At 43.9% G+C, this 22,912-nt stretch overlaps 1 protein-coding gene across 3 annotated transcripts in view; it reads right to left on the bottom strand.

Moving 5' to 3' along the window:
- LOC106608328 (E3 ubiquitin-protein ligase RNF19A) overlaps positions 1-22,912 on the bottom strand; it is a 79,493-nt gene that overhangs the window by 14,309 nt on the left and 42,272 nt on the right. For all 3 annotated transcript variants that reach the window (XM_014206215.3, XM_082977093.1, XM_014206213.3), the window contains 5 exons: positions 17,056-17,537; positions 13,150-13,355; positions 7,963-8,110; positions 1,811-1,973; positions 1,366-1,480 (listed from right to left, as the gene is read on the bottom strand). In XM_014206215.3, the coding sequence (XP_014061690.1) occupies positions 1,366-1,480; positions 1,811-1,973; positions 7,963-8,110; positions 13,150-13,355; positions 17,056-17,537 (1,114 nt within the window). The remainder of the gene's footprint in view (positions 1-1,365; positions 1,481-1,810; positions 1,974-7,962; positions 8,111-13,149; positions 13,356-17,055; positions 17,538-22,912) is intronic.

Below are 22,912 nucleotides of genomic sequence, written 5' to 3'. Positions count from 1 at the left end.
GATAGACTCTGACTTTAACTGCAAATATTTTTATTTTAAATTGTTATTTTGTTTAACTAGGCAAATTCTTATTTTCAATGACGGCCTAGGAACAGTGGGTTAAATGCCTTGTTCACGGGTAGAATGACACATTTTTACCTTGTCAGCTCGGGGATTTGAACTTGCAACCTTCCGGTTACTAGTCCAACGCTCTAACCACTAGGCGACCTGCCGCCTCTGAATATAGTACACGACCTGATGAAACGTTGAAACTAAGTTGCAAGCTACTTTCGTAGCAAAGCGTTGTAGAACGAGTGTCTTGTGAAACACAGTCCAGACACTGGCTCTTGATTTATTGCTATCTAGCTGCAGCTAGATAGCCAGCTGCAGCTATCACCATGCTACTAGCTAGCTAGCTGTCAGCTAGATAGGATAGCCAGCTGCAGCTAACACCAAGCTACGCTAGCTAGCTAGCTGTCAGCTAGATAGGATAGCCAGCTGCAGCTATCACCAAGCTACGCTAGCTAGCTAGCTGTCAGCTAGATAGGATAGCCAGCTGCAGCTATCACCATGCTACTAGCTAGCTGCTGTCAGCTAGATATCTTGAACTCATTGGCCACTTTAATAAATTGATCACTAGTCACTTTAATAATGTTTACATATCTTGCATTACTCATCTCATGTGTATATACTGTATTTTATACCATCTATTGCATCTTGCCTATGCCGCTCGGTCATTGCTCATCCATATATTTATATGTATATTTTCTTATTCCATTCCTTTACTTAGGTTTGTTAGTTGCTGTGGAATTGTTAGATTACTTGAAAGGTATTGCTGCACTGGCGGAACTAGAAGCACAAGCATTTTGCTACACTCGCAATAACATCTGCAAACCATGTGTATGTGACCAATAAAATTTGATTTGATTTTGATTTGATAGGCTAGCCAGCTGCAGCTATCACCAAGCTATGCTAGCTAGCTGTTGTGAGCTTGGCTAAACACAAGGTCAGCACAAGGTTAAGCCAACATAGTACTGAATTAGCTGACAATCTTGAGATGGCAAGTCAGTCAGGAGAACTTTGTTCTCTCCATACCACAGCTAGCTTAAATGACCTTGCTGTACACACTACTGGGACTGTTTGTTGTGATTGAATGGCAAAGATACAGCCATGAAACACCCACTTCAAAACCACAACCCCAAGACAACTGTCGTTTGCCTCCAGTCATGTCCGCTAGAATTTCTTAATGAGTATTCATGAAAAACAAGGCCAAATCAGAAAGTGCAAGTCGACCTGTAAATTCTGGCCTAACTCTTAGGGTTTAGTGGTGTTCTCGTTGTTTGTGTTCTCGTTGTTTGTGTTCTCGTTGTTTGTCTCTGTCCTTACCCACAGTGACAGCAGCTATGACAGGCGACACGAACACGGACATCATAACGCCGCTGGCCACCGTTAGGTAATGTTTACTACCTGAGATATTGTTCTTCTTACAGCGACCGTGGACCTGGGGAAGAAGAACTCATGATGTCAAAATGGTCGACATGATCATATATAGTACCATTAGTATTTTTTTTTACAATTTCAATTCAGAATAAATGGTTGAATTGTTGTATTTGTGTCACCGATAGCTTTATTAAAATATCACTTGAGAGCAGAAAACGAGCAGAAATTAGACTTTACAGTGAGTGGACATTATTTTTCTTTCTACATAAGACAAGGTCCTATATTTCAGCACATGTAGCTGGGTTAGGGGCTAGGGTTAAGGGTCAATATGTCCTCCTATCTTTCGGCCCATGTAGATGGGTTAAGGTTAGGGGTCAACATGTCCTCGTACCTTGCGGCCCATGTAAATGGGAATGCCCACTATGATGACGGGGATGGCGATGCCAGCGATGAGAGAGATGATTACCGGGGCGCCGAGCAGCATGCCCACCTGCCACAGCACCTTCCGGGTCTGAGACCACGGCTTCTTCCCCCAAAACGTACAACCTGAGGGACTGGAGGAAGAGGAAGAGAGACAGGAAGAAGAGTTTAGAGGACGGACTAGAATATACAGCCTGAGGGACTGCAACGCATTCATGAGAGTTTGTTCCATATACAATACCTTCAGAAAGTATTCACATCCCTCAACCTTTTCCCTCATTTTGTTGTTGTTACAGCCTGAATTTAAAAAGGATGACATTGAGATGTTGTGTCACCGGCCTACACACAATACCCCATAATGTCAAAGTGGAATTATAGTTTTCCAAAATTTGACAAATTAATACAAAAATGGAAAGCTGAAATGTCTTGAGTCTAAGTATTCAAAACCTGTGTTAGAGCGAGCCTAAAAAAAGCTCAGGAGTAATCCTGAGCTTTTTTTAGGCTCGCTCTAACACAGGTTTTGATGTCTTAACAAGTGACATAATAAGTTGGGTGGAATCACTGTGTGCAATAATAGTGTTTAACTTGATGTTTGAATGACTACCTCATCTCTGTACCCCTCACATATAATTATCTGTAAGGTTCCCTCAGTTGAGCAGTTAATTACAAACAACGATTCAACCACAAAGACCAGGTAGGTTTTCCTATGCCTCGCAAAGAAGGGCACCTATTGGTAGATGGGTAAAAATAAATAAAAGCACACATTGAATATCCCTTTGAGCATGGTAAAATTATTAATTACATTGGATTGTGTATCAATACACCCAGTCACTACAAAGATACAGGCGTCCTTCCTAATTCAGTTGCCGGAGAGGAAGGAAACCGCTCAGGAATTTCATCATGAGCCCATTTGGTGACTTTAAAAACAGTTACAGAGTTTAATGGCTATGATAGGAGAAAACTGAGGATGGATCAACAACATTGTAGTTCCTCAACAAAACTAACCTAAATGACAAGAGTGAAAAGAAGGAAGCCTGTACAGAATAAAAATACTCCAAAACATGCCTCCTGTTTGCAATAAAGCACTAAAGTAAAACTTCCAAAAATGTGGCAAAAGAAATTCACTTTATGTCCTGAACACAAAACCTTATGTTTGGGGCAAATCCAACACAACACATTACTGAGTACCACTCCCCATATTTTCATGCATAGTGGTGGCTGCATCATGTTATGGGTATGCTTGTCATCATTAAGAACTGGGGAGTTTTCATGATAAAAAAAGAAACGTAATGGAGCTAAACACAGGAACAATCCTAGAGGAAAACCTGGTTCAGTCTGCTTTCCACCGGACACTGGGGGACACTAGGGGGCCATTTGACTGTGTAGGGAATAAGGGTCCATTTGACTGTGTAGGGAATAGGGGGCCATTTGTCTGTGTAGGGAATAGGGGGCCATTAACTGTGTAGGGAATAGGGGGGCATTTGGGATACACACTGGAAGCAGATTTGGGTGATTAATGGATGAAAAGTCTGCACTGGCGCTCGTCCAAGACTGGAAAAATCAATGGCTGCAACCACTCCACTCCCATGTCGTTAAAACAGTTAGAAACGGAGACATAGGAGCAAACCACACATCCCTATAGCTAGTATATGTGTCCATCCAAATGTTACCCTGTTCCCTATATAGTGCACTACTTTTGACCAGAGCCAATAGAGAAGTAGTGCACTATATAGGGAATAGGGTTCCATTTGGAATGCACACAGATACTAGCTATAGGGATGTGTGGCTTGCTCCTCTCTGGACCACTAACCTCTACTACCGTAACTTAGAACTCATGTGAGGAAGACATGGGTGGTATATAAATGCCACGTTTTATCTGATGGCTGGAATCTATGCGTCTTTAAAATCCCATAAGCTTTGTCAGTCTGACCTAAATTGACATGACAGTACCTTCAAGTAGAGACTGTTGGTCTGTCTCTTTGGTTACATTTCTCTTTATGTATCTGTGTCCGCTGTCTGTCCTGTGTATCTGCCTGTGTCCCATGTGATAGAATAGGGTCCATAGTCAAAGGGAATCTATATACAACAGCTGGTAACCATTAGTAACAGTGTCTATAGCTACCTGAGGTAGTGGTAACCGTTAGTAACAGTGTCTATAGCTACCTGAGGTAGTGGTAACCGTTAGTAACAGTGTCTATAGCTACCTGAGGTAGTGGTAACTGTTAGTAACAGTGTCTATAGCTACCTGAGGTAGTGGTAACCGTTAGTAAGAGTGTCTATAGCTACCTGAGGTAGTGGTAACCGTTAGTAACAGTGTCTATAGCTACCTGAGGTAGTGGTAACCGTTAGTAACAGTGTCTATAGCTACCTGAGGTAGTGGTAACTAGGGCTTTTGCGGTGACCGTATTACCGCCACACCAGCAGTCATGAGTCATGACTAGGGCTGTGGAGGTCACGAAATTTTGTCAGCCGGTGATTGTCAAGCAAATAACTGTCCGTCTCATGATAATTGACCTTTAATTAACATAAACACATTTAGTAACTCCTGGCTTCCACACAAAGTCTACAAGCTATTTTTAAAAGTCTAATAAGTCTTCACAATAAATCCGTTATTTATTTTAGACAGGTCTAAAGAAGCGCGATATGAAGAAAATGTAGTGTATTTCAGAAGAACAGAATAGCATCCTCTGAGTTGTCCTTTGTTAGGTCCTGATGTGGCTATGCCAAATGGCTGTGGGCTACATTAGTTCATTTAACGGACAGGATTTGCTTACAATTCCGTGGCATTATTTCATATTATTTTATAGTATGAATAAAATGTTTTAACAAAGCTGAATAAAATCTAAATATTTTCTCCAAACGATTTGAGGGAGGGCTCCCATGCGGCTATTCTGTGTTGAGCGATTAATAAAGAAATACAGTTGAAGTCAGAAGTTTAAATACACTTAGGTTGGAGTCATTAAAACTTGTTTTTCAAACACTACACACATTTCTTGTTAACAAACTATAGTTCTGGCAAGTCGGTTAGGACATTTACTTTGTGCAAGACACAAGTCGTTTTTCCAACAATTGTTTACAGACAGATTATTTCACTTATAATTCACTGTATCACAATTCCAGTGGGTCAGAAGTTTACATACACTAAGTTCACTGTGCCTTTAAACAGCTTGGAAAATTCCAGAAATGATGTCATAGCTTTAGAAGCTTCTGATAGGCTAATTGAAATGATTTGAGTCAATTGGAGGTGTACCTGTGGATGTATTTCAAGGCCTACCTTCAAACTCAGTGCCTCTTTGCTTGACATGGGAAAATCAAAAGAAATCAGCCAAGACCTCAGAAAAAAATTGTAGACATCCACAAGTCTGGTTCATCCTTGGGAGCAATTTCCAAAGGCCTGAAGGTACCACTTTCATCTGTACAAACAATAGTACGCAAGTATAAACACCATGGGACCACGCAGCCACCATACCGCTCAGGAAGGAGACGCGTTCTGTCTCCTACAGATGAACGTACTTTGGTGCGAAAAGTGCAAATCAATCCCAGAACAACAGCAAAGGACCTCGTGAAGATGCTGGAGGAAACAGGTACAAAAGTATCTATATCCACAGTAAACCGAGTCCTATATTGACATAACCTGAAAGGCCGCTCAGCAAGGAAGAAGCCACTACTCCAAAAACGCCATAAAAAAAGCCAGACTACGGTTTGCAACTGCACATGGGGACAAAGATCGTACTTTTTGGAGAAATGTCCTCTGGTCTGATGAAACAAAAATATTACTATTTGGCCATAATGACCATCGTTATGTTTGGAGGAAAAAGGGGGATGCTTGCAAGCTGAAGAACACCATCCCAACCGTGAAGCACGGGGGTGGCAGCATCATGTTGGGGTGCTTTGCTGCAGGAGGGACTGGTGCACTTCACAAAATAGATGGCATCATGAGGAAAGAAAATGATGTGGATATATTGAAGCAACATCTCAAGACATTAGTCAGGAAGTTAAAGCTTGGCCACAAATGGATCTTCCAAATGGACAATGACCCCAAGCATACTTCCATAGTTGTGACAAAATGGCATAAGGACAACAAGGTCAAGGTATTCGAGTGGCCATCACAAAGCCCTGACCTCAATTCCATAGAACATTTGTGGGCAGAACTGAAAAAGCGTGTGCGAGCAAGCAGGCCTACAAACCTGACTCAGTTACACCAGCTCTGTCAGGAGAAATGGGCCAAAATTCACCCAACTTATTGTGGAAAGCTTGTGGAAGGCTACCCAAAACATTTGACCCAAGTTAAACAATTTAAAGGCAATGCTACCAAATACTAATTGAGTGCATGTAAACTTCTGACCCACTGAGAATGTGATGAAAGAAATAAAAGCTGAAATAAATCAATCACTCTCTACTATTATTCTGACATTTCACATTCTTAAAATAAAGTGGTGATCCTAACTGACCTAAGACAGTGAATTTTTACTAGGATTAAATGTTGTGAATTGTGAAAAACTGAGTTTAAATGTATTTGGCTAAGGTGTATGCAAACTTCCGACTTCAACTGTAGGTACTCCTATATGCTTAATTTAGAGTTATTAATGTAACTTTAGTTGTTCTACAAACGTTGGTAAATATGTTTTCATTTTTAATACATTGTAAGGCTGCAGGATGCGACTCTAATGATGATTTTAAAAAAAGTTGAAAAGGCATGAGGCATGAGGCCTGCTTTGTTTTTTTGCACAGGCTGTACACACTTCATCAGTCTCTCATTCACAATTTGACATGCACTTAATAATGCCTCGAATTTCACGGCGGCATCCCCATTATGGCCGTAACGTACCCTAAAAAAATCCATGCCCTTTTGCGTCCCGGGGTGCTGTGCCCTTCTCCCTGAGTGTGCTGCGCAATGTGAAGCGTCTCTCCGTCACGTGATCGGGTCTTTCTCACAGGCTACAAGTGAAGACAGACACATCAGGGACGCCACTCCGCGCGTTCTTATCCAATTCCGATGTGCATATTGAAGATATTGGAAGAACTGTCCACATTTACTTTCGTCAGCCAACAAGATGAGTAGGCCTAACGAAAAGCAAAAGCCCTAGCCTATGTGAATCTACTATCCCCCATAGTACAGAAGTCGACCTATTCCATTCTGTGGGAGAAATAAATATTACAAACATAGTCTGGGACAGTTGTGGGATGCGATAGATCCCAAATTAATACTACCACTAGCATAAAAAAAAAAAAAAGAATTATGCAACGTGGCTCACGCAACAAATCAGAACGTTTAGCTTAAAATGTTGATAAACTGTTAGGCTATTTCTTCACATTGTAAGAGGTGGCAATGCGCACGTGGTAGTAGGCTATAAGCACAAATGTTCCATTAGCGGAATACACCATTGAGACCATCAGTCTTTTGCATGACAATAACCGGCTGACAAAATTAAATGACTGCCACAGCCCTAGTGGCAACCGTTAGTAACAGTGTCTATAGCTACCTGACGTAGTGGTAACCGTTAGTAACAGTGTCTATAGCAACCTGAGGTAGTGATAACCGTTAGTAACAGTGGCTATAGCTACATGAGGTAGTGATAACCGTTAGTAACAGTGGCTATAGCTACATGAGGTAGTGGTAACCGTTAGTAACAGTGGCTAGCTACATGAGGTAGTGGTAACCGTTAGTAACAGTGTCTATAGCTACCTGAAGTAGTGATAACCGTTAGTAACAGTGGCTATAGCTACATGAGGTAGTGGTAACCGTTAGTAACAGTGTCTATAGCTACCTGAGGTAGTGGTAAGCGTTAGTAACAGTGGCTAGCTACATGAGGTAGTGGTAACCGTTAGTAACAATGACTAGCTACATGAGGTAGTGGTAACCGTTAGTAACAGTGGCTATAGCTACATGAGGTAGTGGTAACCGTTAGTAACAGTGGCTAGCTACATGAGGTAGTGGTAACCGTTAGTAACAATGACTAGCTACATGAGGTAGTGGTAACCGTTAGTAACAATGACTAGCTACATGAGGTAGTGGTAACCGTTAGTAACAATGACTAGCTACATGAGGTAGTGGTAACCGTTAGTAACAGTGACTAGCTACATGAGGTAGTGGTAACCGTTAGTAACAGTGGCTATAGCTACCTGAGGTAGTGCACGTCGGTGATCTCCTGCATACACAGCCAGCAGAACTGACAGGCGCACACGGTACAATTCATCCGGTTACAGCTGCCATCGTTGGTCTTCATGATGTAGGCCCCACAACGAGGACACGCCTTGATCTCCTCTGACTCTGGAAGGAGACACACAGGTGTGAGACAGAGAGACATGGAAGGACTTGACTACTACGGCAGTATGTAAAGAAGAAGAAGACTATGCATGTACTATGACTAGCTACATACAGGATGTCTGACTACCATGTGTTTGTAAGGTACTATGACTGACTACATACTGTATGTCTGAACAGTCTGAACAGTAGAAACAGTCTGAACAGCCTATACTGTATTAACAATATGAACAGTGGGAACAGTCTGAAAAATCTGAACAGTCTGAACAGTCTGAACAGTCTGAACAGTCTGAACAGCAGGCAGGGTGGGAACTGTAGGAACAGCAGGAACAGTCTGAACAGCAGGAACAGTTGGAATAGCAGGAACAGTCTGAACAATCTGAACAGTCTGAACAGTATGAACAGTCTGAACAATCTGAACAGTCTGAACAGTAGGAACAGTCTGAACAGTAGGAACAGTCTGAACAGTCTGAACAGTCTGAACAGTATGAACAGTCTGAACAGTCTGAACAGTAGGAACAGTCTGAACAGTAGGAACAGTAGGAACAGTCTGAACAGTCTGAACAGTCTGAACAGTAGGAACAGTATGAACAGTCTGAACAGTCTGAACAGTCTGAACAGTAGGAACAGTCTGAACAGTAGGAACAGTAGGAACAGTCTGAACAGTCTGAACAGTCTGAACAGTAGGAACAGTCTGAACAGTCTGAACAGTAGGAACAGTAGGAACAGTCTGAACAGTAGGAACAGTAGGAAATGTATTAAAAATAGGAACAGTAGGAACAGTCTGAAGTGTATTAAAAATAGGAACAGTAGGAACAGTCTGAACAGCAGGAACAGTAGGAACAGCAGGAACAGTAGGAACAGTATGAAATGTATTAAAAATAGGAACAGTAGGAACAGTCTGAAGTGTATTAAAAATAGGAACAGTAGGAACAGTCTGAAGTGTATTAAAAATAGGAACAGTAGGAACAGTCTGAAGTGTATTAAAAATAGGAACAGTAGGAACAGTCTGAAGTGTATTAAAAATAAGAACAGTCTGGACAGTCGGGACAGTCTGATGAGTATTAAAAATGGGAAGAGTAGGAAGAGTCTGAACAGCCTGAACAGCAGGAAGAGTCTGAACAGTAGTAAGTGTCTGAACAGTAGGAACAGTCTGAACAGTAGGAACAGTCTGAACAGTAGGAATAGCCTGAACAGCAGGAACAGTAGTAAGTGTCTGAACAGTAGGAACAGTCTGAACAGTAGGAACAGTCTGAACAGTAGGAATAGCCTGAACAGCCTGAACAGCAGGAACAGTAGGAACAGCAGGAAGTGCCTGAACAGTCTGAACAGTAGGAACAGTCTGAACAGTCAGAACATTATGGGTGTATCCCTGCCAGACTACCTTCTCTGTACAATGTACTGTATCATGAGTAGTATGTGAGCTGTATGTACTACACTATATATACAAAGGTATGTGGACACCCTTCATATTATTGGATTCGGATATTTCAGCCAAAACCATTGCTGAAAGGTGTATAAAACACAGCCATGCAATCTCCATAGACAAACATTGACAGTAGAATGGCCTAACTGAAGAGCTCAGTGACTTTCAATGTGGCACTGCCATAGGATGCCACCTTTCCAACAAGTCAGTTCGGCAAATTGCTGCCCTGCAAGAGCTGCCCGGGTCAACTGTAAGTGCTGTTATTGTGAAGTGAAAGGTCTAGGAGAAACAACGGCTCAGCCGCAAAGTGGTAAGCCACACATGCTCATAGAACGGGACCGCCGAGTGCTGAAGCGAGTAATGTGCAAAAATCATCTGTCCAGGGTTGCAACACTCACTACCGAGTTCCAAACTGCCTCTGGAAGCAACGTCAGCACAAGAACTGTTCGTCAGGAGCTTCATGAAATGGGTTTCCATAGCCAAGCAGCCGCAAACAAGCCTAAGATCACCATGCGCAATGCCAAGCGTCGGCAGGAGTGGTGTAATGCTCGATGCCATTGGACTCTGGAGCAGTGGAAAAGCATTCTCTGGAGTTTTGAATCACTCTTCCCCATTTGGCAGTCCAACGGACGAATCTGGGTTTGGCGGATGCCAGGAGAACGCTACATGCCCCAATGCTGGGCTAGACAATCTGGACCCTCTCTTTCTAAAATAATAGCCGAAATTGTTGCAACCCCTATTACGAGCCTATTCAACCTCTCTTTCATATCGTCTGAGATCCCCAAAGATTGGGAAGCTGCTGCGGTCATCCCCCTCTTCAAAGGGGGAGACACTCTAGACTGTTATAGACCTATATCCATCCTGCCCTGCCTTTCTCAAGTCTTCGAAAGCCAAGTTAATGAACAGATCATCGACCATTTAGAATCCCACCGTACCTCTTCCACTATGAAATCTGGTTTCCGAGCTGGTCGTGGGTACATCTCAGCCACGCTCAAGGTCCTAAACGATATCATAACCGCCATCAATAAAAGACAGTACTGTGCAGCCGTCTTCATCGACCTGGCCAAGGCTTTCGACTCTGTCAATCACCGCATTCTTATCAGCAGACTCAATAGCCTTGGCTTCTCGAATGACTGCCTCGCCTGGTTCACCAACTACTTCTCAGATAGAGTTCAGTGTGTCAAATCGTAGGGCCTGTTGTCCGAACCTCTGGCAGTCTCTATGGGAGTGCCACAGGGTTCAATTCTTGGGCCAACTCTTTTCTCTGTATACATCAATGATGTCACTCTTGCTGCTGGTGATTCCCTGATCCACCTCTACGCAGACGACACCATTCTGTATACATCTGGCCCTTCTTTTGACACTGTGCTAACAAACCTCCAAACCAGCTTCAACGCCATACAACTCTCCTTCCGTAGCCTCCAACTGCTTTTAAATGCTAGTAAAACAAGTGCATGCTCTTCAACCGATTGCTGCCCGCACCCTCCCGCCCGACTAGCACTACTCTGGATGGTTCTGACCTAGAATATGTGGACAACTACAAATACCTAGGTGTCTGGTTAGACTGTAAACTCTCCTTCCAGACTCACATTAAGCATCTCCAATCCAAAATTAAATCTAGAATCGGCTTCCTATTTCGCAAGAAAGCCTCCTTCACTCATGCCGCCAAACATACCCTCGTAACACTGACTATCCTACCGATCCTTGACTTCGGCGATGTCATTTACAAAATAGCCCCAACCCTCTACTCAGCAAACTGGATGTAGTCTATCACAGTGCCATCCGTTTTATCACCAAAGCCCCATACACTACCCACCACTGCGACCTGTATGCTCTCGTTGGCTGGCCCTCGCTACATATCCGTCGCCAAACCAACTGGCTCCAGGTCATCTATAAGTAAAGCCCCGCCTTATCTCAGCTCACTGGTCACCATAGCAACACCCACCCGTAGCACGCGCTCCAGCAGGTATATTGCACTGGTCATCCCCAAAGCCAACACTTACTTTGGCCGCCTTTCCTTCCAGTTCTCCACTGCCAATGACTGGAACGAATTGCAAAAATCTCTGATGCTGGAGACTCATATCTCCGTCACCGGCTTTCTAGCCATCACCGCTCCATTTTTCATATTTCCATTTGTTTTGTCTTGTTTCCTGCACACCTGGTTTTCATTCCCTAATCACACTACATGTATTTATTCCTCTGTTCCCCATCCATGTCTTTGTGTGAAATTGTATTTATGTTATGTGGGTATTGTTACGCGTCATACTTTTGTCTATTGTTCCGTGTTTGGGCACATGTATGTACTTTTGCGCTTTCGTTGGACCGGAATAAAAAGTGTGCCTGCTCACTACACTCTGCTCTCCTGCACCTGACATCGCCTCCAGTACACACCCTTAACAACACAGCCCATCTGTAAATAGCACACCCAACTACCTCATCCCCATATTATTACTTACCCTCTTTGCTCTTTTGCACCCCAGTATCTCTACTTGCACATCATCATCTGCACATCTATCACTCCAGTATTAATGCTAAATTGTAATTATTTTCACCTCTAGGGTCTATTTATTGCCTACCTCCCTACTCTTCTACATTTGCACACACTGATTTTTCTATTTTTCTTTTCTTTTGTGTTATTGACTGTACGTTTGTTTATGTGTAACTCTGTGTTGTTGTTTTTGTCGCACTGCTTTGCTTTATCTTGACCAGGTCGCAGTTGTAAATGAGAACTTGTTCTCAACTGGCCTACCTCGTTAAATAAAGGTGAAATAAAAAAATATATATATTTCGGTAAAGTTTGGTGGAGGAGGCTAGGCCCCTTAGTCCCACTGAAGGGAAATCTTAACGCTACAGCATACAATGAAATTTTTTTTTTCTTCACCTTTATTTAACCAGGTAAGCCAGTTGAGAACAAGTTCTCATTTACAACTGCGACCTGGCCAAGATAAAGCAAAGCAGTGCGACAGAAACAACAACACAGAGTTACACATGGAATAAACAAGGGTACAGTCAATAACACAATAGAAAAAAAAAGAAAGTATATTTATAGTGTGTGCAAATGGCGTGAGGAGGTAAGGCAATAAATAGGCCATAGTAGCGAAGTAATTACAATATAGCAGATTAACACTGGACCCTCTCTTTGTGCTTCCAACTTTGTGGCAACAGTTTGGGGAAGGCCCATTCCTGTTTCAGCATGACAATGCCCCTGTGTACAAAGTGAGGTCCATACAGAAATGGTTTGTCGAGATCACTGTGGAAGAACTTGACTGGCCTGCACAGAGCCCTGACCTCAACCCCATCGAACACCTTTGGGAAGAATTGGAACGCGGACTGCGAGCCAGGCTTAATCGCCCAAAATCAGTGCCTGATCTCACTTATGCTCTTGCGGCTGAACGGAAGCAAATACCCGCAGCAATGTCCCAACATCTAGAGGAAAGCCTTCCCAGAAGAGTGGAGGCTGTTATAGCAGCAAAGGGGGGGACCAACTCCATATTAATGCCCATGGAATGAGATGTTTGACGAGCGGGTGTCCACGTACATTTGGCCATGTACTGTATGTATAGGACTTAGTACATGTAAATATACAGTATGGCTATCTGTGTCCCCGTGTCTCCCCAACCTCCTCCAGGCTCCTCGTTGAAGACGTATAGTGTGGAGGCATCATTTCCCCCGGAAGTGTGGCGTGCTCGCTGGCGTCGAGCCTGGTCACACGTCTGGTCGGGGTGCCACAGCTGCCGACAGTGGTAGCAGAACTCTGTGTCGCAGCCCTCACGCCCGCAGCTTAGCTTAGGACACTCAGCACAGCCATACGCTATTACTGCAAAGCTTGGGGAGACAAAGAGGAGAACAGAACAGATCATTTAAGACAGTATGTTACCACTGCCTTGCTGAGGAGACACAGAGAGAATTGAATTTATACCAAATAGACAATAAAAAAAAAAAACTTTGTCCATTTTTACGAGAAACGGTCATTATATAGGTTCTGTCATCAAAACAGCCAGAGGGTCGTTACACAAGGCAGAAGGACCAGACAGACAGACAGACAGACAGACAGACAGACAGACAGACAGACAGACAGACAGACAGACAGACAGACAGACAGACAGACAGACACACTCAGACAGACAGACACACACACACACAAACACTTAGTCTCACACACTCAGTCTCACACACACACACACACACACACACTCAGTCACACACACTCAGTCTCACACACACACACACACACACTCAGTCTCACACACACACACACACACACACACACACACACACACACACACACACACACACACACACATACTCAGTCTCACACACACACACTCAGTCTCACACACACACACTCAGTCTCACACACACTCAGTCTCACACACACACACTCAGTCTCACACACACACACTCAGTCTCACACACACACACACACACACACACACAGTCTCACACAAACACTCAGTCTCACAAACACACACTCAGTCTCACACACACACTCAGTCTCACACACAAAATAACACACACACATTGAAGAACTGAATGGGCTCTAGTATTAAGCTTCTAAGAAGTCTAAGACCTTCTGGAATGTGTGTATATCAGGAATATGAGTCACAGCTAGGAATTCAAGGCTTATGCAATCGCTGGATACTTGAAAGACTTTCTCCTCACTTCCTGGCCCCAGTAATAACTCATCAATAAATACTGGGGGCCCATTGTGTCTTGTCTGTAAAATCAACATCATCTGATATAGAATGGCCAACTGATGCGGGTGTGTGGGGGGGTGGGGCACAAATAAAAATGGGAATTCATCATGAGGGGCCACAGTGCGTACCCACATCCACACCCACACATGCAGTCAGTGCCGGTCCTAGCCTTCAGAGGGAACCTAAACAAAATTTAGTTTCCAATAATTTCCTCCAAACAACTAAGAGCATTGAAGTGCAAGGCTCAACTTCTCTGCTGTTTTTGTGTCCCGTATCTACCACGGTGTAACTGCGTGACGGGAATTCAAAAGCACATGAGCAGATACTCTGTGGGACTGTGTGAGAAGTCTTGCATCTTGCTCGTCATAATATGAAAGTCACTTCGACTGCAGTTCACTCTCTCCCTGGATAGTTCTGACTGACTCAAAGATTTTATCCTGAATCTATGAACGGAATTATCAGATGGTGTACTTGTTACAATGGCTCTATCTGCAGTCAGCCAGGCAGTCAGCCAGGCAGTCAGCCAGGTAGTCAGCTAGGTAGTCAGCCAGGTAGTCAGCCAGGTAGTCAGCCAGGCAGTCAGCTAGGTAGTCAGCCAGGTAGTCAGCTAGGTAGTCAGCCAGGTAGTCAGCCAGGCAGTCAGCCAGGTAGTCAGCCAGGTAGTCAGCCAGGCAGTCAGCCAGGCAGTCAGCCAGGTAGTCAGCCAGGTAGTCAGCCAGGCAGTCAGCCAGGCAGTCAGCCAGGTAGTCAGCTAGGTAGTCAGCCAGGTAGTCAGCCAGGCAGTCAGCTAGGTAGTCAGCCAGGTAGTCAGCCAGGTAGTCAGCCAGGTAGTCAGCCAGGCAGTCAGCTAGGTAGTCAGCCAGGTAGTCAGCTAGGTAGTCAGCTAGGTAGTCAGCCAGGTAGTCAGCCAGGCAGTCAGCCAGGTAGTCAGCCAGGTAGTCAGCCAGGCAGTCAGCTAGGTAGTCAGCCAGGTAGTCAGCCAGGCAGTCAGCCAGGTAGTCAGCCAGGCAGTCAGCTAGGTAGTCAGCCAGGTAGTCAGCTAGGTAGTCAGCTAGGTAGTCAGCCAGGCAGTCAGCCAGGTAGTCAGCCAGGTAGTCAGCCAGGTAGTCAGCCAGGTAGTCAGCCAGGTAGTCAGCTAGGTAGTCAGCTAGGTAGTCAGCCAGGTAGTCAGCTAGGTAGTCAGCTAGGTAGTCAGCCAGGTAGTCAGCCAGGCAGTCAGCCAGGCAGTCAGCCAGGTAGTCAGCCAGGCAGTCAGCTAGGTAGTCAGCCAGGTAGTCAGCCAGGCAGTCAGCTAGGTAGTCAGCCAGGTAGTCAGCCAGGTAGTCAGCCAGGTAGTCAGCCAGGTAGTCAGCTAGGTAGTCAGCCAGGTAGTCAGCCAGGTAGTCAGCCAGGTAGTCAGCTAGGCAGTCAGCCAGGTAGTCAGCCAGGTAGTCAGCCAGGTAGTCAGCCAGGTAGTCAGCCAGGTAGTCAGCTAGGCAGTCAGCCAGGTAGTCAGCCAGGTAGTCAGCCAGGTAGTCAGCTAGGTAGTCAGCCAGGTAGTCAGCTAGGTAGTCAGCTAGGTAGTCAGCCAGGTAGTCAGCCAGGCAGTCAGCCAGGCAGTCAGCCAGGTAGTCAGCCAGGCAGTCAGCTAGGTAGTCAGCCAGGTAGTCAGCCAGGCAGTCAGCTAGGTAGTCAGCCAGGTAGTCAGCCAGGTAGTCAGCCAGGTAGTCAGCCAGGTAGTCAGCTAGGTAGTCAGCCAGGTAGTCAGCCAGGTAGTCAGCCAGGTAGTCAGCTAGGCAGTCAGCCAGGTAGTCAGCCAGGTAGTCAGCCAGGTAGTCAGCCAGGTAGTCAGCTAGGTAGTCAGCCAGGTAGTCAGCCAGGTAGTCAGCTAGGTAGTCAGCTAGGTAGTCAGCTAGGTAGTCAGCCAGGTAGTCAGCCAGGTAGTCAGCTAGGTAGTCAGCCAGGTAGTCAGCCAGGTAGTCAGCCAGGCAGTCAGCCAGGTAGTCAGCCAGGTAGTCAGCTAGGTAGTCAGCCAGGTAGTCAGCTAGGTAGTCAGCCAGGTAGTCAGCCAGGTAGTCAGCCAGGCAGTCAGCCAGGTAGTCAGCCAGGCAGTCAGCTAGGTAGTCAGCCAGGTAGTCAGCTAGGTAGTCAGCCAGGCAGTCAGCCAGGTAGTCAGCCAGGTAGTCAGCCAGGTAGTCAGCCAGGTAGTCAGCCAGGTAGTCAGCCAGGTAGTCAGCCAGGTAGTCAGCCAGGTAGTCAGCTAGGCAGTCAGCCAGGTAGTCAGCCAGGTAGTCAGCCAGGTAGTCAGCCAGGTAGTCAGCTAGGTAGTCAGCCAGGTAGTCAGCCAGGTAGTCAGCCAGGTAGTCAGCTAGGTAGTCAGCTAGGTAGTCAGCTAGGTAGTCAGCCAGGTAGTCAGCTAGGTAGTCAGCTAGGTAGTCAGCCAGGTAGTCAGCTAGGTAGTCAGCTAGGTAGTCAAGCGCACGGCACCTCCAGAGCTGGTAACTATTGACTCCCTGAATATGATGCTTCTGACTCTCTGAATATGATGCTTCTGACTCTATAAGCGAATCTGAATCAGTAGAATGAACTGAATGACTCAGTGTCTCTACCTGCAGTCGGGTGCAGGGCCCCGCCTGAGCTGGTAACTATTGACTCCCTGAATATGATGCTTCTGACTCTATAAACGAATCTGAATCAGTAGAATGAACTGAATGACTCAGTGTCTCTACCTGCAGTCGGGTGCAGGGCCCCGCCTGAGCTGGTAACTATTGACTCCCTGAATATGATGCTTCTGACTCTATAAACAAATCTGAATCAGTAGAATGAACTGAATGACTCAGTGTCTCTACCTGCAGTCGGGTGCAGGACACCAGCGTGTGTCCGGGTCGGCTGCCAGAAACCGTCTCAACTGGTACTCTTCGAATCTCTCCAGCAGCGTCAGGTCATCCAAGATGGCGCGCACATCTTGCGGCGCAAACGCCTCGGGGCACTGCGGACAGGCGATGCCCACCCTGCTCTCTGAGATTTCGATCTTCAGGTACTGTCTCAGGCAATCATAGCAGGCCCGGTGGGAACAGGAAGAGAGGCGAGGGAACCGGCATCGTGGTTGGCTGAGGAGGCATAAAGGACACTCCTCCAAGTGGTGATCGTCCAATAGCTGGTCCTGGCTAGAAGAGGAGAGGGATAGGACACCTGTGGAAGAGCTGTTGGCTCCGCCCCCGCAGCATTCTGCCTCCACCGCAGCACCAGGGTCGTCACCCGTCACCCCTGACGATGCCGCCTCGAAGTCGCCTTGTTCGATCCCGCCATCTTCGGCTGTGATGTTCTGGTCCTGCCAGATGGACAGACAGAAAGGTTAGAAAAGTAGCATTTGTGTCCAGAGCTGGTTAGTCCCCAAAGTACTGCATGTGTTTTCACCTTTCACTTGATAAAACTCACAAAAAAATATCAGATGTTTTCTGTACTAACAACTATCATCGAGCTGAATGTTTCTCTACATCTACATGTAGCTCATGAGCTTGGAACAATGTGCTGTAATTCTCCAGTGGATAAACCCATACCATGAGAGAAATCAGAGAGGAACCCATACCATGGGAGAAATCAGAGAGGAACCCATGAGAGAAATCAGAGAGGAAGCCATGAGAGAAATCAGAGAGGAACCCATACCATGAGAGAAATCAGAGAGGAACCCATACCATGAGAGAAATCAGAGAGGAACCCATACCATGAGAGAAATCAGAGAGGAACCCATGAGAGAAATCAGAGAGGAACCCATACCATGAGAGAAATCAGAGAGGAACCCATGAGAGAAATCAGAGAGGAACCCATACCATGAGAGAAATCAGAGAGGAACCCATACCATGAGAGAAATCAGAGAGGAACCCATACCATGAGAGAAATCAGAGAGGAACCCATGAGAGAAATCAGAGAGGAACCCATGAGAGAAATCAGAGAGGAACCCATACCATGAGAGAAATCAGAGAGGAACCCATGAGAGAAATCAGAGAGGAACCCATACCATGACAGAAATCATAGAGGAACCCATACCATGGGAGAAATCAGAGAGGAACCCATGAGAGAAATCAGAGAGGAACCCATACCATGAGAGAAATCAGAGAGGAACCCATACCATGAGAGAAATCAGAGAGGAACCCATGAGAGAAATCAGAGAGGAACCCATACCATGAGAGAAATCAGAGAGGAACCCATGAGAGAAATCATAGAGGAACCCATACCATGAGAGAAATCAGAGAGGAACCCATACCATGAGAGAAATCAGAGAGGAACCCATGAGAGAAATCATAGAGGAACCCATACCATGAGAGAAATCAGAGAGGAACCCATGAGAGAAATCATAGAGGAACCCATACCATGACAGAAATCATAGAGGAACCCATACCATGAGAGAAATCATAGAGGAACCCATGAGAGAAATCATAGAGGAACCCATACCATGAGAGAAATCAGAGAGGAACCCATGAGAGAAATCAGAGAGGAACCCATACTATGAGAGAAATCAGAGAGGAACCCATGAGAGAAATCAGAGAGGAACCCATGAGAGAAATCAGAGAGGAACCCATACCATGAGAGAAATCAGAGAGGAACCCATGAGAGAAATCAGAGAGGAACCCATACCATGAGAGAAATTAGAGAGGAACCCATGAGAGAAATCAGAGAGGAACCCATACCATGGGAGAAATCAGAGAGGAACCCATGAGAGAAATCAGAGAGGAACCCATACCATGAGAGAAATCAGAGAGGAACCCATGAGAGAAATCAGAGAGGAACCCATACCATGAGAGAAATCAGAGAGGAACCCATGAGAGAAATCAGAGAGGAACCCATACCATGAGAGAAATCATAGAGGAACCCATACCATGAGAGAAATCATAGAGGAGCCCATACCATGAGAGAAATCAGAGAGGAACCCATGAGAGAAATCAGAGAGGAACCCATACCATGAGAGAAATCAGAGAGGAACCCATACCATGAGAGAAATCAGAGAGGAACCCATGAGAGAAATCATAGAGGAACCCATACCATGAGAGAAATCATAGAGGAGCCCATACCGAAGTCTAATACATTGACATATGCAGTGCTTTCAAAGAGTATTCCCTCCCCTTGACATTTTACTTTTTTTGTGTTACAAAGTTGGATAAAAATGGATTCGTAATGTTTTTGTCAACAATCTACACAAAATACAATGTAATGAAGAAGAAAAATGTTTTTTTTTTAAATAATTAAGAATATATCTTGATTGTCATAACTCTCCTGTGACGATCTGAAGGATCAGGTTACACTGGGTACGCTCTACAGCGCGCTCTCTCTCGTAGAGGGGGAGAGCGGGAAGTCTGCTGTTTTATGACGGTCATAAAATACGCTGCCTCTATGCTCTGTAGTGTTCAAGATTGAAATGTAAACTGTGGAACCCAGAGAGACCCTTGGACATCAAAAGTTTGAATAATTAAACAATATTTTTATTTTTGAGAATGTGGGAGTGGTCCGTGGACACTTATGGGATGGTCATGACAAAGTTGTTTCATTTGGTGATCTCATGAAGGACAGGAGACCCACATTACTGTAGCTCTGTTTGTGTAACTTTTCAATTATCAGATTTACATCTAGATGTTGGATAAAATTAATGAGTAAATATGAAACTATTTGTGAAAAGATGTAATGTGGTGTTAACCTTCTAAATGAGAGTATGGATTTTCATGTAAAGTTTAACTTGTCAGTGGCCAGACAGTACATCAGCATCATGGAACTGCTCTTTTCTACTCCAGAGTATAAAACCACCCATGACGAAATTTTACATTTCATGCCAGAGACCCACAGTAAGCCGGACGTCTCGATTGGTTATGACTAGAAAACATGGAGCTGTCGCTACATGTTGAAATGGTTAAGAACTACAACTCTATAGGCCCAGGACACCGTGTAGTTTTGGCTACACGGCTGGAAATGTTTAAACTCTGAGACTATCGATCACTACAGAATAAGAGCAAATCCTAAACGTAGAATTACTAGTCTGCAGCTGGAAATTACGTAAATCTAGTACGAGAATACCGACAACCCGCAGAAGCATCTATCCTATGCAACGACCATCTGTACGCCTGACATATCCATTACAACAGACACTGTCCAGAGCCGCTGAGAAAGCGACAACTACGAAAGACATTGTGACTTCTGGGGAAGTTAACCAGAGACTGACTCTCCAGCAGATGGACCGCTGATTCCAACAGAGAAGACAACAACAACATATGGGCATAAATATATACATTGCAATTATTTTCGAATGAGCGGCTGTTCATGTGCAAAGGATTAGCATTTCAATTAATATAATTATCAACTGTGTGTAATGAATCCATTTTGTCTTTCCATTTAGTCTTTCCCGCTTTTTCTCAATGCATTGTGTTAGAAACCAATAACTATATTGTTTGTTTATGTATTTCTGTGATTTGATTTGATTAGTTAGTTAGTAAATAAATAATTAAGCCAATTTGTATATCGCTGATTCATGATTAAGGCTAGGGTTCGTATCAGATATCCAAGGGTTTGCGACGTTCAGTAATGAGAACTGATGAGGTAATAACAACACATTAATACAAGACTGTACTTGATAAGATATGAAAATATCTGAAGAGTCGATTGGGGAAATAGAGACTCTATAAACATTTTCCCGTGGTGCCCCCCGACTTCCTAGTTAATTAAAGTTTACATGATTAGTTTTATCACGTAATAATAACACAGAGAATTGATTTGATAAAAATCAATCTTCACATTTAATGATAGTCACAGACACAACAACATGTTAGAATCACCTTTGCGATTACAGCTGGGAGTCTTTCTGGGTTAGTTTCTAAGAGCTTTGCACACCTGGGTTGTACAATATTTGCACACTATTCTTTTTAAAAATGTATTCAGGCTCTGTCAAGTTGGTTGTTGATCATTGCTAGACAGCCATTTTCAAGTCTTGCCATAGATTTTCAAATCAAATCAAAGTTTATTTGTCACGTGTGCTGAATACAACAGGTGTAGACCTTACAGTGAAATGCTTACTTACAGGCTCTAACCAATAGTGCAAAAAAGATATTAGGTGAACAATAGGTAGGTAAAGAAATAAAACAACAGTGAAAAGACAGGCTATATACAGTAACGAGGCTATAAAAGTAGCAAGGCTACATACAGACACCGGTTAGTCAGGCTGATTGAGGTAGTACAGTGAGGGGAAAAAGTATTTGATCCCCTGCTGATTTTGTACGTTTGCCCACTGACAAAGAAATTATCAGTCTATCATTTTAATGGTAGGTTTATTTGAACAGTGAGAGACAGAATAACAACAAAAAAATCCAGAAAAACACATTTGCATTTTAATGAGGGAAATTAGTATTTGACCCCCTCTCAATCAGAAAGATTTCTGGCTCCCAGGTGTCTTTTATACAGGTAACAAGCTGAGATTAGGAGCACAATCTTAAAGGGAGTGCTCCTAATCTCAGTTTGTTACCTGTATAAAAGACACCTGTCCACAGAAGCAATCAATCAATCAGATTTCAAACTCTCCACCATGGCCAAGACCAAAGAGCTCTCCAAGGATGTCAGGGACAAGATTGTAGACCTACACAAGGCTGGAATGGGCTTCAAGACCATCGCCAAGCAGCTTGGTGAGCAGCTTGGTGAGAAGGTGACTACAGTTGGTGCGATTATTCGCAAATGGAAGAAAGACAAAATAACTGCCAATCTCCCTCGGCCTGGGGCTCCATGCAAGATCTCACCTCGTGGAGTTGCAATGATTTGTTGCTTTGTTGCAAAATAGGAAGTTGTGAAAAACAGCTTCTATCTCAAGCCCATCAGACTGTTAAACAGCCATTACTAACATTGAGTGGCTGCTGCCAACATACTGACTCAACTCAAGCCACTTTAATAATGGGAAAGTTGATGCAATCAATTTATCACTTGCCACTTTATATTATTTATATTAGATAATGTTTACATAACCTACATTATTCATATCATATGTATATACTGTACGCCATACCGTCTACTGCATCTTGCCATCTTGATGTAATTAGATTTATCACTAGCCACTTTAAACAATGCCACTTTATATAATGTTTTCATAACCTACATTACTCATCTCATATGTATATACTGTACTCTATACCATCTGCTGCATCTTGCCATCCTGATGTAATGTATCACTAGCCACCTTAAACAATGCTGCTTTATATGTTTTCATACCCTACAATACTCATCTCATATGTATATACTGTACTCCATACCATCTATTACATCTTGCCTATTCCGTTCGGCCATCACTCATTTATATATTTTGATGTACATATTCGTATTCATTCCTTTACACTTGTGTGTACAAGGTAGTTGTTGTGGAATTGGTAGATTACTTGTTAGATATTACTGCATGGTCGGAACTAGAAGCACAAGCATTTCGCTACACTTGCATTAACACCTGCTAACCATGTGTATGTGACAAATACATTTGATTTGATTTGATTTAAATGTTAGAATTATATTTTGTGTAGATTGTTGACCAAAAAATACCATTTAAAATCCATTTTAATTCCACTTTGTAACACAACAAAATTTGGAAAAAGTCAAGGGGTTTGAATTTTTTCTGAAGGAACTGTATATTTCATAAATATATTTACATATTTGATTTTTAAATGCTTTTATAAAAAAGTTTTAAAACAC

The sequence above is a fragment of the Salmo salar genome, chromosome 06 (genome assembly GCF_965601325.2).
Source record: "Salmo salar chromosome 06, fSalSal1, whole genome shotgun sequence".
In the NCBI taxonomy this organism is placed as follows: domain Eukaryota; kingdom Metazoa; phylum Chordata; class Actinopteri; order Salmoniformes; family Salmonidae; genus Salmo; species Salmo salar.
The sequence above is the reverse complement of the archived record's forward strand: the minus strand, read 5'-3'. Positions and strand labels throughout refer to the sequence as shown.